Raw genomic sequence first — 16,129 nt, forward strand, 5'->3', positions numbered from 1 at the left:
CAGTGCAGCTTTCTCTAGCAGATATGTTACTCTGTGACTAAAAAGACTTTTTATTTCCTCTGCTATCACCTCTGCTTTCAAAGCTCTCATCAATAGTGATAAAACACAACCCAGCCATGAATTTTACTGGTTTTATTTATTAAAATTGTGTTTTCTTTGCACAGCCATGTTTAAAAGTGAAATAGCAATGGCAGACTCATAAGAATTTTTCTGTGCAGTTAACAACAGATGAAACATACAAGTTATTTCCACATCATTTTATATTATGGCTCTGGTTTGCATGTAGGCCCACATTGTAGGTTCATAAAGAAAAAAACCTCAATGTGTCTTTATTAATCTGTAGCATATGTTCTACAAAAATAATTTTCCATGTCAGCAGGTATCTCCGTGTATGTGTATACGTGTGTGTATATATATGTATGTACTTCTACATCTATACATCCATCCAGCCACCTCTAGCTTCCTGCTTGCTGAGCATGTGTGTCTCTGGACACACACACACACAAGCAAATATATGTTTAAGAAGAAAAAAACACCTTTAAACATTTCAGGCTTTAGGAAGTTCCTTCCTTTGAAGGCTTTACAAAATTACCTAAAATTACAGTATGTTGACCATTGAAAATATGTAGACTATATAAAATTCATAGTGAATAAAAACAATCCCAAGAGTTCATAACTGTCACTGGCTGCAATCGAATCCTGTGTACTTCACCAAACATGCTTCAGTGTAGCTAGGATTTTTTTTTTTATTTCAGGTAAAATGTTAAAATGTTTGTCATGGCTATCTTAATTATCTACTGGTGGCTGTTACTGCTGTCCCTTCAGACCCAATTATGAATGGGCTTTTGATTCAATGGTGATCTAATCCTTGTTAATTAAGGTAACTGCATTGAATTCACCATGGCTTTTTGGATGAAATAATGACTACAAATCTTTACTTCAGTTGCATGCATCTTGTTCAGTTGTGCCTGCATTTGGTGGCCTTGCTGAGCTTTGGCACCAATCTAAATATTGCCGTGGGGCTCCTCAAAAGAGAAAATCTGGAAATAGATTACTTTGGGTCCTTTAAGTGAAATACTTTGTCGTAATATTTTACAGGAGGGATAATTACCTTTCCTTCTACTAATCATATATGCCTCAAACAACAGTTATCACTGTTCAAATGCAAATGAACCAAAGCTTGACAATTGCTATGTTTAAATAAAGAATAATTAGGAAGCTAATATCCCTAGGTCATTTACAGTATCTGACTGGGGAACAGTTCAACTCTTGGCAATGAAAGGAGGAGGGGGGGGGGGCAGGGAGGGAAGAGGGAGAGAGAGAAAGGAAGGGAGGGAGGGAGGGAGGGAGGAAAGAAGACTGTATCTCTTACATTGAAGATGTTGTAGTTTTCTGTGCGGTCCAGCAATTTATCTAGAGGATAAAGAGCTCGGCTGGCAGCATGCCAAGGCAAAAAGTCCGTCTCCTCTGAAAGGTATCTGATGATTTCCAAAGGAATATTCTGAGGCAAATAACCAGCTCTGCAAAATAAAAGAAGTTAGTACTAAATTGTTTTTGCAGAAGATACATGATGAGGAAAAAATTGCTTCTTTTTTTCCCAATGAAATTAAAAGGCAGAAAAACATGATAAACTCATCACATATTATAACAACATAAAAGCCAACCTTATAAAAAACAGCAATTCACAGTATCTCCCAACACATGTGCAAGCATACCTACTGGATGAAGGAAGGCATGAAGACACATGAAAAAAAGCTAGACAAGCTATACCTACTTTTTATGGATTCCTGTGGCTATAAAAGACATGAACAATGAAGTAACTGACTTTAAGCAAAAAAAAAAAAAAAAAAAAACCAAAAGGAAGGTACTGCTTTGCTGATTTGTAAGATAGAAAGCTGTCTGTATAAAATCAACAACCCAAGGCATTTTGCTTCAGAGAACACTTCTACTGGCCATGGGCAATTGGGAAGAACTAATGGAGAAGCATCTTTTAGTTTCACAGTTCTCCTCCTCACTCTTTTTTCTCTCCTTTAGAACTGCCTTGTCTTCTATCCACCTTAAGCCATTTTGGAATGACTTATTTTATTAAACTGACATGGCATTCAGTGGCATCACTTTGGTTAAGGATGTTTCCTGACTTTCCATATAAACTATGTTTTTTTCAGGTCTTTGTAAATCAATCAGCTAGAATTTTGCCCCATTCTTTTACAGTCATAAAGGACCTGAAAGGGAAAGAGTTTAGCAGGGTTTCAGGAAGGCTTTTTAAATTAATAGCTTTACAAGTAAAGTGCAATACAGACACAAGCATTTGTAAGCTGCTTTTTAAAAGTGAGTACTGGAAACACCAAGCTTTAGGATTTGCACCCATTTTCTTTTTCAGAACAGCATTTTTTCTTAACTATCCAGACTGCAGAAACAAAGTGTAACCCTGTGGGTGTGAACTTTCCAGAAACACACAGATCTATTCTTCTCCTGATGCATGTGCTTAAATCCCAAAGGAGTTCTCTACCTGCCTAGAGAGAAGATAATTATTCTGTTTTCATTAAACACTTAAAGTCAGCAAGTTGGATTCCACAAGCTTCAATTTAACATAGGCTACAGTATGATATATCTTCATAGACTATTTTTCCTCTTTGTTGGTTGCAAATGTTCCCCTTAATTTCCGTCATTGTCTGGGGAAGAGATGCATGCATATAGCAAACAAAGAAAATTACACAGATTATTATGGAAATGAACCAATACATACACATTGATATAAATATTGATCTCAGTTGTAACAGCATATAAAAACTACTTTGCTAAAATATTTGAAATAGATTGCTCTTTCTGGTACGGTCCAAACCTACAGTTTCCTTGCAAGGTGCACCACATCCATGCAAGCCATTGTTTTTCGCACTCTCTATTGGAAGAATTACACCCTGTTCCCTTCACGTTCTTGGGAAAGAAGTGAATTCATGTAACAGCTTTCAAAAGTATCTACGATGACCCACCCTCCAGTCTGCTTCATGTCATCTTTGTCCACATTTTGTCAGCAAGGCTCTATTCTCAACTCCAGTAAGCACACAGTCGAGCAAGAAAAACAAGATCATTTGGGGAGCTCACTGTGTCACTCAGGAACTGAGCAGATATGAAATGAGAATGGTGGAACTCTTAGAGTGGGTGGCAGACAGAGTTCAATGCATCTGAAGACAGAGGAAGTAAGCTAACTACAAATTACTCCATTTTATAGGTCTTTCTTATTTCTGAAGCAGCACAATATCATCATGATGAGTTCTAGGTCTTAATACTTTGTAAAGATGTGTAACCATAATTAATGGAGCCAGAAGCAAGCTGGATTGACTGCAGTTAAAAATCTTGGACATAATGTTAGCAAAGAGGTAAACTAGCTTGAAGTTGCATATATGTAATTAGCTCCTAATGGGATTTGTGATTATTGTTACTGATAACTTGATTGACATGAGAAAGTGTGGAATAAGGAACAAGAGGAATAGCTCTAGGAAACATGCTGTTTAAGGAATAAACAGGCGAATGTTTATGATAGCTGCAGTAATGGACATTTAGGATCACGCTTCTGAAATTAAATCTCTTTATGCTATGCTCAACAGGGAAATCATCACTGCAAAACAAACAGATTATTTCTTTTTAAGGTTAACTTCTCCATAAAGACACATAAGAAGTGAACTCAGAGAGATCTATCACTTATTCCTGAGCTTTCCGCCTTCCTAATCAGTTTCAAAATCATGATTCCTAGCTGATGATACTCACCCTGTTCACAGTGAAAACTGTTACTCTCATGACTCACTGCTGCTAACTTCCAAATTTATCAGCCCATTCAAAGTCTGAGTTTTTCCTGTTTACTCCTGAACTTCCTTCTCTTTCTGGGTATGACCCTTGAAGAGTTTATGCACAGTATCATCAAAATCACCCCCCCACCCACATCAACAGAATCAGTCCCGAGAGCAGGGACAGGGATGAGGGGAGGTCCTTGTGGATGACATTATTATATAAACGACACAAAATTCATCACTCCAGATCATGATTTTGAGGGAAGGTGGTTATGGCTGCTACGACCAATGTTAAACTCTCTGGCAACACACGTTGGGCAGATCTGCTTCAAGCGCAGCTGCTAGGCTGAACTTCTGAGGGAACTTGAGCAGAGATATATTAAAAATCCTTTTACAGTGCCAGTTAATATAGAAGCACTTCCCTGGAGAAAACAGAAGTGCTTCAGGCACTTAGCCTTGGCAGAATGTTCTATATATTCTACACTATTTTATTGTATGTTTATGAACCTCTTACTCCAAATACACTGCACTCCCAGACTATTTGCTATTAAATAGTTTCTGTCAAGAGGTAGTGATGAATACATTCATTGTTTTACCTGTTTGTGTAAAATGTGGTATATAACATATATGTTATAAAATATTAAATGTATACTACAGCTTAAAAAGCTTGAGGAATATTTTCATTCACAAAGAAAGGAAAGAGTTTGACAATGGTAATGACAAATACTAAGGTTGCTAAGTTTCGGCATTCATAGCTGAGAAAACAGATATGAGGAGAAGCACTCATCCTAAATCATAAAAGAGGTAAATCATGAACCATAAAACCAAGTATGGATAAAAAGTCCTAAAATCCAGATCACAGATCTAGCAGCAGTGTGAATTGTCCTGGGAGGTAGCATGAGTATCATGATAACCAGGTCAGCAGAAGACAGAAACTAGCCAAAGCAGCCTGTCTCTGTGGTAAGCTATGCTCGAGTATTCTGCACCTTCACAAAGCACAGCAGCTGGTCTCTTAAGCTTTGTATTTTAGTACAATCATATTCTTCTGCTTCACAATAAAAGCTTATCCAGTGCTGACTGATTTCAAGACTCCTCTTTCCCAGGGCATACTGCATCTAGCAAGATGTACTGGCTCACTTGACCAGTGGCAAACTCACTCGCCAAGGGGTGCTGGCATGCGTCTACGATTCTTCTCTAGCCTGGAAGAACTAGGTTCAAAGATAGTTACACAGGATCTAGTCAGCAAGAGCAAAATTTTTGCATCTAGCAAAGTAGGAAGGAATGGTCAAAGACTCACAAGTGTCACAGGACTTGTGACAAACATACACCTCCAGCTGGTGACAACTGCTAATTGAGATCACTTGTGTCATTTATGGAGCACGATAATAATCAAGATGAGGAAAGAAGGCAGAACAAAGAATTAGTCTGTTCTGAATATCTCTGCAAACTCTGATGGAGAAACACAGATCTGCAGAAATGTTAAACAGAAATGTTTATCAAATATCATTACAATAATAAGAAAAGTAACAGTAGCAATGTTCCCATCAGAGGGAAAAATGTAAAATAATTTCCCTGTCTCATAATTGTCTGGTAATATTTATTCAAAGGCACTAAAGAATATAACATAAGTTAAGTACATACTCTACACATGCAGTTTGATTTATCACTTTCTGCTCCAACAATGTCACTGGAAGGTCAGTGACAGAAATCCTTATTTTTCTTCTGTCTTTTTAGCCATCAATCATACTGTTATCCTTAAAGTCCAGAAAAACTACTATCAGATATTGCCTGCCAAAGTCCAAATGCATGAGAGCCAGGGCTAAGAGACAAGGTTCTTTTCCAGCTTAGCCATCTCAGAGGAAAATTGAAATACTGTCTGTCACTCGGGGAATAACTGATTATGGGCTATACTGAAACCAGGTAACAAACATAAACACCAGAGAAATACTGTGATGTCCAATCTTATGTCTGGTCTGAAACAGTCACACTGTTTCTCCAGGTATGTCTCCAGCAGCCACATGAGAATCTTAGCAAGCATGTATCTACAACCAAAAAAAATTCTGCAGAGGAATCTGGGATAGTCTTGGAAAGTGTCTTAACAGATAAAATAATCAAATCAAACAGTGTTGATTCATAAACAGTGGCTGAATGCATACTGATGTTCAAGTTAGGCATTTTTCAAGTACAGGTTGAAAAGTTTACAAAACTTCACCTATAGCATCTGGAATGAAAAGGCTGGAAGCTACCTTAAGAACTCATCTAGTCTCTCCCCTACCCAAAGTAGCTTCTTGCCAATGGCATTCCTGACAGAAATTTGTCTAGTTTTGTTTATATAGGCCTCTAGCAATGGATATCCTAGGAGCACTAGAATTTCAGTACTCCTCTTCTCAGAGGCATGATAATAAGAATATTATAAACTCCGGTCTTTTGCCCTATAAATATTCATAGAAGACTACCAACAGATCCATTTCATGCCCTAAAATGAACGGTTGTTTATGTAGCTCCAGTATAAACTACAAAAAGCAGGTGTCCTTCTTTATTGTATTCTAGATTAGATGTTTTTGATTGACATCACTGGTCACATAGAAAGGAGCCCAGACTTCAAAAAGAGCCTCTACAAGCCAGCTCTAAGCCGGCCTTCTCCATACTGAGTCATTTAAAAAACATGACTACAAAAGCAAAATTTAATGAAAAAAAAATCACTTTTGAGACCCTTGGCTCTTTTATCACTTTTTATATAATTGTCCTTATCCATCAGTTTATCAACATGTCAATCATTTTGTAGACACTGTTACACATGAGAACTTTAGCATGTGTTAGAAACACGGCACCACATGAAGTTTGTCTTATCATCTATGTTCCTAATTTCACAGTTGCCTGCTGAACTAAAGCGGAGAACAGGAGAGCAGGAACACAGACTAGCAGAGAGATCTGTTTTCATTATTAGACAAATTACCTCTAGACAAACATCATGGTCCAGCAGGTTTGTCATGCCTAAAGAGGCTGCTGACAAACTGTGGTGAAAAGGTGATATCCCATTTTTAAAACAAGGGCAGAGGTGGAAAAAGACCGTTCAAAAGTTATATATACATTAAGTGGGTTATGACATTATATAATATCATAAGTACCAACGTTTAGCAAGGTACTATCCCACTTACACTGAAGAAATTGCTAGGGTGGCCATTGCTACACAGAAAAGAGGTAACGAACAGAAAAAAAAAGTACTGAACATGGTAATGAAATATCCCTCACAAAGAATTCCCACTAAAAATCTCACATCAATCAAAAATAATCTTTAAATTACATGAGCTTTTAACGACTCAGATAAAAGCAGGAGATCTAGATCATATTATGAAACATCAGTGTGTATTCAGCTGCATTCTGACCTTGATTTGTTCTTTACACTGAGTCGCTGAACTTACGGACAGATCCCAGCACATTCATTTTCCCCTTAGGGACAAAGTACCAAATGGTAGTGTAATTGCCAAGGGAAAATTATTACCCTGCTCTGAATTATTTCTATCATAAATCCAGCACCAGTCAAACAGACTCTGTCACAAAAACGACAGGGTTGCCGTACAGTGATGAGAGTCCCACATACAAGTGCACCATAAATCCCTTAGTCCCACCACCCAACAAAGTCATTATAAGTCATGTGTTTAAATCAAAATTAGAAAATCCAAGCTGGCAGCAAACTGGTCTGCATTGTTGAAACAATGGAAATGAGGTGATTTACTTGCTGCTGGTTTAAAACTCAGCCTGCATCATCTGTTTCTTATGAAATATGTAAAACATGACTAGCTTTTTGTCTGGGTAATTTGAAGGGGGAAACCGCAGCTCTTCAGAACATAGATGTGCAACTCAGATTAACTTCAGTTCTGTTTCTGTGCATGTGCAATACATGAATAATTAGACTAGACTCATTAACCCATAAAGGGACAGTTTAAAATAAGTTAGGATTCTTATTCATTGATTCATTCTTTTACCATTAAAGTCAAGTGTGTGGATTAGAATAATTCACAGAGAAACTTGGTGCCAGTGAGCATTCACATTTAATTGTATTTGGCTTTTTCTAACCCTATTCATTTCTTCCGGACCTACTAAGGACTGGTGCCCCTCCTGATGTATTTAGGACATTCCTTCCCACAGTGCTTTAACAGCAGTTCTTTGGCAGCTGAGTAAAAACAGGTATGTTGAACCCTGACGTGTAAAAAAAGCTTTGAGCAAGGAGACCCATGTAACAGGGAAACTACCTCTTGTAGTCACAGATTTCACCTTCAAATCCTGCAAGACTGGAAAGCCAAAAATTAAAAACTTACGATGACTGGCATCCATGTTCAACAAGGGAAGCTGGAAAAAGAATGTTTTCTCATAGAAAACTAGTTGGCAACCTGTAAAAAAGGCCCTGTGATCTCCAGTATCAAAGAATGATCTACCTCATCCTCCACTCCCAGGTTTGGGCTGACTTAGGACCAGATAAGGACTCTGCTTTTCTAAGACATCCAAAGTGACTTAACGGAGGCATTATGATTTGTACCAGCTATGGACTTCCACATAAACAGGACAGGAATGCACATCTGCTCTTTGATAAATACAACAGCAACATTTGGCTTACAGGCTTATTTTAAGTACTAAATTTAATCAGCATTCAATCTCTCCAACATCAAAGGATTCAGAGAGTATGACAGTTTTAAGTGAAGCCTGCTTATTATTATGTTTTCTTACATGCAAAATATCTGAGGACTCTTCAAGTGACATTCAACTACACACAAGAGCATTTGAAGCATCCTACAAAGAATCGTTCAAATTCAATGTAATTATCAGAGTACCGTGTGAATTAAATTATCTTGCAGTTTTAGAGTTGCCACATAAGCAAAGGCTAATATTAATTTGAATTAATCACCTTTGTTGAAAACAGAAAAAACCTCAAACTTAAAACCCTCCGTGTTTGTAAAAATGCAACAAAAATTCCTTCAAACTGGAGTTCAGTATCTCTCCTTTACTCCTCTTCCCCATATGAAAAAAAAAAAAAATAAAAAAGAGTAATGCAAGATGAAAAGGAATAATCTTACTGCTGAAAATTAAGACTATGCAGTAAGTTAAGTATGTCATGTTTTTCATCATCATGAAACCCTGATTTTTGAGAAGTACATCATTCACACACTTAAATTAACTGAAGAAATTTGAATGTATTTCAGGGGCTAAGAGATGTCAGTTTCAGATGACTCAATTATTAAAAGTGTTATTTATTTTCTTTCTTGATGATTTTGTTGGGAAGGGTAGAAGGAAACAGCCCTTCTATTCCTTAAGTTGTCAACATGCAATGGTATCTATGAGAGCATGTTTGAGCAAATTCAGAATTGAGCTTGTTTATTATTATGCATAATACTTTTTCATATCTCTCTTTTTCCTGTTCTAATGTTTATAATTTGCATATCAGTTAGCCAAGTGAAATATGTGTTTAAAAGCCAGAAACTTCATATGGAAAGTGCAGAAGCTTGGTCTTGAAAATACACATACAATCTGAATTTTGTTTGCCAGTGTGCTGGTTTTGGCTGGGATAGAGTTAATTTTCTTCACAGTAGCTAGTATGGGGGCTATGTTTTGGATTTGTGTTGCAAACAGTGTCGATAATACAGAGATGTTTTCATTATGCTGAGCAGTGCTTACACAGAGTCAAGGCCTTTTCTGCTTCTCACACTGCCCCACCAGTGAGTACACTGGGAGTGCACAAGAAGCTGGGAGGGGACACAGCTGGGACAGCTGACCCCAACTGACCAAAGGGATATCCCATACCATATGACATCATGCTCAGCATATAAAGCTGGGGGAAGAAGAAGGAAGGGGGGGACATTTGGAGTGATGGCGTTTGTCTTCCCAAGTAACCACTACATGTGATGGAGCCCTGCTTTCCTGGAGGCGGCTGAACACCTGCCTGCTGATGGGAAGTAGTGAATGAAGTCCTTGTTTTGCTTTGCTTGCATGTGCAGCTTTTGCTTTACCTATTAAACTGTCTTTATCTCAACCCACGAGATTTCTCATTTTTACTCTTCAGATTCTCTCCCCCATCCCACCGGAGGGGAGTGAGTGAGTGGCTGTGTGCTGTTTAGTAGCCAGCTGGGGTTAAACCATGACAGCCAGAATATCTACAGAATTGGATATTTCTTCTGTAAAAGCAATTCCCTATAAATATATTTATAATAAAATTCTCTGAAATTCTCATAAACACTCACCTATTCTCTTATCTCCATTTTACAGAGAGAAAACAGACACAAACAGTTTAAGTGATTTTACCAAGATCACCTTGGAAGTCTATAGCAGAAACAGCATCCCAGGTTTCTCTAGTCCCTGTGTAGTGCCTTAGTCATAACACGGTCCTTCCTGTCATTTATTGCTTGATTTCTGGGTAGAGGAAAAAACACTTCTAGCCAAATAGGAAGGAGCTAAACTAACACAACATTGATTCCCAAGACTTCTCTTAAATTTTATCAAGCAAAGGGACCTTAGTCTACAGTTTAAAAAAATGCTTTATAAAATCACCAAATGAAGACCAAAAACCTTGAAAGTATAACCTGCACTTTGAATTCAAAAATTCGCCATGGCAGTATGTTCTGCCAAGCAGATAGAGTGTACTGACAAAGACCAGACCTCCTCTAGAGAACAATCCTGGCCAACAGCAGTCAGATGAGCCCAAAAAGTAGGATCATTTCTGAGAAGCAATCGTGCAGTCAGGTCAAAACAGCCGGCAAAGCAGTCAGTAGCCTAAAGTGGCAGACTATTTTGTTTATGCTGATGAGGCATCAGCATTGTCCTTTCTAGCTAGAAAAGTTGTTCTTGCCTTTTATTCATATATCCTTTCTTGATGCTGCGAAACAACAGGGTGTTTAAAGCAGCACCTCCAGCCTCTTAGGGTGGCTCGTTGCTGCCACCCTGACCAAGGTAGCAGCAGGGTCTTTTGGTCTCCATACTAGTCCTGCCAAACCCTCAGAAAGAAAAGTAATGGGGTTCTGGGAAAAGGGTAAGGAGGAAAAAAGGCTGCTTATTGTGACAGGACAGGTGAGAGAGGTGGGGAAAAGGGCTGACCAGGCAGCTGTGGGGAAGAAAAAGGGGTCTGTAGATGAAAGGAAGGCACAGGGAACAGGTGTATGCTAGGTAGGAGAGGACAGGGCTCCCACAGAATGGCATAAGTTGTGAGGCTGGACGAAGACTTCTCCCTGCCCCACCAACACACAGATTCCTGAAGCCATATTTGCACCTCTCAGCCCCCTTTCCAATACTCAAAGTTGCTAAGAAGCCTTCAGCAAGCTCCACTCATGTTACTCTCCTCCTCTTGTTTAACCTCGAACTCCAAGTTAAGCGTTCTCTTGAAGAGAATTCAGACCTGATTTAATTCATGTTCCCGAAACAAATTTCACAGATGGTTCCCCTCCCCTGTCATTACACAGCAGTCCCTGGCATCTGCACTGCAACATGGATACATCCATACCAAGCTGACTTCAGAGACCAGCTTGAACTATAACAGACCAAGACCATGGGGTGAAAAGACAATGGGCTAACAACCATTAGCTAAAAATAATTCTTTCACTCCCTTGAAACCAGAGTCATGTTGTCCTGACAGTTTGACCTCGGTTCGGCTAAGAATAGAGTTAATGTAGTTTACAGGATAAAACAATTACTGCTATAATAACTCAGAAGTACCAGAGATAATTGAAGCATAGGCAAATTTTGTGGGGATGTGAATTAACAACATCACCCACTTCTACAGGACAGAAGTATACTAGACCAAGACCTACCCCCTGCACTAAACACTCTGCAGAGAACCCAGATCTACAGTTTCTCTTTTGTACATGCTGAAGAGTCTTCTCCAACTTCTTCCCTGGCTCTTAACAGGTTTTTCTATTGTCCAGGATGCTCCCACAGCACTGGCAGTTCCCTGGAATGTGCTGTACAATTTGCTTTATTGCTCTTATCTATGCAACAGGATCAGATGCACATATGATGATACCTACTACAAAAGCAGAACTGAGTTTTAGTGTGCTTACTCTCAAGAATCGCTTTGATTCTTCTTGTACGAACATATGCAAATGTTATCTGAAATGTGTATCTCCATGTAAAGCCGATATCAAGGCTGTGATATGTCACAAAACATATGGACTGACACGCAGCATATGGAATGAATGATGGCTACCTTAAAATATTTGTAGCTTCCCATTTTCTCTGAAGAAGGCGCAGCTGCTCTGGCCCATTGAGAGAATATTTATGTCAAAGGAAATCCAAAAACTTTTGTAGGAAGCCATATCTAAATCAATTGCTGGTGAACCATCACCAAAATTTGCCTGACAGTGAAAAAGAGTTACTATGGCATCTGCTGAAATAATTTAGATGAGGCCTCATTTATTAAAATAGTAAATCTATACCACTATCAATCAATACTCACTCCCTTAACTCGTACTCAGAGGCACTAGTTAAGGGAGCTGCTTAACATATCTGTTGTTTGCCTCTGTGTTGAACTATCAGCAAATATGATCAGGAGTAATAATGAAGGCTGGAGTTAAACTGCAGTTTATTCATTTAAATGGACCCTATATGACTGTTTATGAATACCCAAGCAAAACAAGGTCAACAACCCTGGATGTGACTGTTGAAATTTTGAAACATTTTGAAATACATTAATCGGACTAGATGAGAACTTCTACCTTTGTCACTTACTTATTATCCAGCCCCAGAATTTTAAATGAGTCCCCAAATGCTTTGACTTTTCCTGACATTACACTGAACAGGACTTTAGGTAACACAAAGAACTGTAACATGGAACCAATTAGCCCAGATATGTTGGAAGACTTCAAATGCTACAGTAAATTAAATCTTAATCTCTGGAGAAGGAAAACAACAATGAAGATCACTTCAACTCCATAGTTTAGTTTTGTTATGCATGTATTTCCACCAGAAACTTCAAGAAAACATTCCTCCAATTTAGCAGTAATTCTGGATTTTATATGGAAGTGTATAAACTAGAGGCTTAGTTACAAGATAACTCTCAGTTTCCAAAAATAAGATCAGCTAATCATTATGGGTGTGGTGCTGCCTCAGGTAGCTGAATAGATAAGATGTTTTTGCCTGAGTGGCAATACTCCACATCCAGGAATTAACTTAAGGAATAAGGAGAGGGTTGGCTTTGATTTGTTGGCTTTTTTTTTTTTTTTTTAAATAAAACAAGGGGTCCTAAAGACATAATTTTCCAGATCCCAAAGGCTATACTTGGTTAACTGAGACTTACTTTTTAAATTAATTTCTCTTTTCAAGTTGGTAAGAAGGTGATCTGGAGTGAGTATTAGCTTACTTCAGTATTTTACTTCTGGAATCAACCTTGGAGTCAAATGCACCAGCTGTTAAAGATGAATTTGGGTCAAGGGAGAGAATCTGGATTTATATAGCGAAAGGTAGACTGGCACTGCCTTTTCCCTTATCCTCAGATTTTGGTTTTCTAGAGTCAGCAGAACTCACAGCTTGGAAAAAAGCAAGCCAAGAAGAACTGATTAATGGCAGGAAAACAATTATCATAACTCATCATGTATCTGGACCAGGTTCCAGCTTTTGATCTGGTGAATGAAATTCTGAGAGAGAGGAACTCTCATGAAGGCCAGCAGCAGGGAAGTCACTTAGTTCACAGATAATTCTGAAGGTATTTTTTTTTGTCATCGCTCATTTCTGACACAGCTGCCTGTATTTGTGAAGTCTACAGGGGCAGGCTTTTCTGGCCTAAAAAAAGATTCATCTGAAGAGACTATAGCTCACTCTCGCACTAATCTGTGAAAGGAAATGGGCAGCACTCCAACATGGCCATGCATCCCTGGAGCAGAAGAACAATTATTTAACAACACCGCTTCATGCTTTTTCATGAATCCAGTTAAGAAAAAGCTTCTGATAAACATCAAAGAAATGATGCTAAGAAATAAGAGAAAACTACTGTCAAGTTTTATCTTTGTCCTTTGTTAATGTGGAACCCATGAGTGTAGTCTTGACATGGACTGCACTGTCACTAGGCCTATGACCCACCCAAAAGTGAACCATCAGGAAAATCGGAGTATCCGAGGAACTCCACCACTCTCTCTTCACTGCAGAACAGAAGATAAGATATTAATTGATAGTAAGACAGATTGTCAGCATCAAGAAAATGGTTTCCTGAGCAACTGGCATGCAAACCAAGCACCTGCCACCTTAACACAGTGAGCTGACTATGGTGCAGGCAGGATCAAAGGGGTATGAAGCACACATTAGGTTTCAAGAGACAAAACTGATGGATTCTTCCAGAACTGGGAAGAATAACTATTTTAGATGACAGTAAAATAGGTATCCACAGTCACATCTGATCCAATACTGATTAACACTGAATACAAACCAGACCCATTTCTTTGACATAATATTGGATTAAGTCAACTAGTTTAATGAGGGGAAGTGAATATGAAGATTTAGAGCCTGGTAAGGAAGAACTAGGGGTGACACAACACTCTTGACATTAGGAGGGTAATTTATCTTATCCTATGTGGTTAAGTGGCTTTGAGAGGTCAGGTGCACGTTTCTCTCTATTAACTGTCATTGTACCGCAAGGTGACAGGCTCAGATTTATAGGTCTACATTTGGGATGTCTCCCACCTCACATAGTCACTAACTGACCCCTTATCCTAAGGAAAAAGAAAGACAGGAGAAGCTGACAACATTACTCACATTCTCAAGAAACAGTAGGATATCTGTTATTTCCTGTGACACTACTTACTGGAGCTATCTGAGCTGCCCTCTGCTCACTTTAAGCTTAGAAGAGAACCACACATCCATTTGTCTTCCCTCAGTTTTCTCAGTCAACACATCCCATTTACTACAATTAACATATTTTCAAATTGTACTGCAATTTCATACAAAACATCCCCACAAGATAAAGGATCTTCAAGAAGACGGGAAGAGAGAGTGCCAAGGTGCTACTCTTGATCAAGAATTTGGGGCATGTATTTCCATACGCTATGTTACTGCCAAGGCTACAGCTCTTCAGATCCTCAGGGTGTGTGCATATACTACAGCTGAGAACAGAATTGCGCTTAAAAATCTGAAAAACAAACAAGCTTGCGAGAATTCAAACACAGTGGGCAAGCTGTAGCTGTTTTATTGTTATTATTCAATTCAACTCTGCTTGATTAATTTTATGGAACCAAAATACACTAAGAAGGAAAAAGAAGGAATATATTTCCATATAAAATGGGTAAAACTTTATGAAATTAAAGTTACAGAGCTTAAAATATTCCTTGGAGGTATCAATTCATTTATGCTGTTTATTTTTGAGAAATCATTATGCTGGACACTAAAAGGATAATAAACAGTTTGGAGGAATGAAACCAAACACACCTTTTCAAAAAAAAAAAAAAAAAGTGGTGCTCCAAAATAATTTATATAAATAATTTTTTCATCTTTATCCAGATCTAAATATTATTAAATTTTACTAAAGATAAGACCTGTACTTGTTCCACAAACAAAATCAATTAGCAGTAAAACTACACAGAAATATCATATTAGGATACACCATACTAGGACAGTGCAAAAATGGAGTCAAACCCTTATGGTGTGGAATGGACATTATCTGTACCAAGTTCAACAACACACTAGGGAGTACTTCAGAAGTTTCTAAGGACAGGGTATTTTGAAGAAATACAGTCTCTTCAGTACAGTAAAAAGAATTGTTTATGTCAGAAATTCTTTTAAAAAGGACCAGCATGAATTTAAGAAGTTATGTTTTCATTTTTGCATTGTTTTATCACTGAAAATAATAGCTAGGGATTAAAATAAAAGCATGTATCCCACAGTTGTCTTCTCTCTCTCAAAATGTGTATGTTTATAGTTGTAGACAAGAAGATAACACATCAGTGCAACTAGGGACCACAACTGAGGACTGAATTACCCTTAAAAACAGCCAGTTTTCTCAGAAGTCAGGTCTAAACTACCAATTACTACCTCTATGCCTGGTCAATAAGGTTACTCACCTTTTCTCATGTCACAGTCAGAGACAATTGTACACGTTTAATCTCCCCATCACGTAACATTATATGGACAGAGAGAAACACACGCTGCGCATCGGAGATGAGACTGAATCAGCACCGCATCCACGAGGCAGGTAACATCCAAACCATGGTACTGCTCCAAAAGAAAGTAAAGCGACTTTCTGCACTGTGCCTTGCAGCCAAGGGGGGAAAAGCTAAGCTGCTTTTACGCTGATGGTGGCCTTCTGAACACTGTCTTTTTGAGGACATTGAAAGGGTCTGTGTGATTTTGATAGCCCTCAGAGCTTGTTTTAGTAACAC

General features: G+C 38.4%; 1 protein-coding gene across 1 annotated transcript in view; it reads right to left on the reverse strand.

The window, feature by feature from the left end:
- Window positions 1-16,129, reverse strand: part of TRHDE (thyrotropin releasing hormone degrading enzyme) — a gene marked incomplete at both ends in the record, with an annotated part of 209,879 nt that overhangs the window by 24,332 nt on the left and 169,418 nt on the right. Inside the window, one exon of the mRNA XM_082309145.1 lies at window positions 1,373-1,520. Coding sequence (XP_082165271.1) covers window positions 1,373-1,520 — 148 coding nt within the window. The remainder of the gene's footprint in view (window positions 1-1,372; window positions 1,521-16,129) is intronic.

This window comes from Platalea leucorodia (genome assembly GCF_965183815.1).
Source record: "Platalea leucorodia genome assembly, chromosome: 4".
NCBI classification, from domain to species: Eukaryota; Metazoa; Chordata; class Aves; order Pelecaniformes; family Threskiornithidae; genus Platalea; species Platalea leucorodia.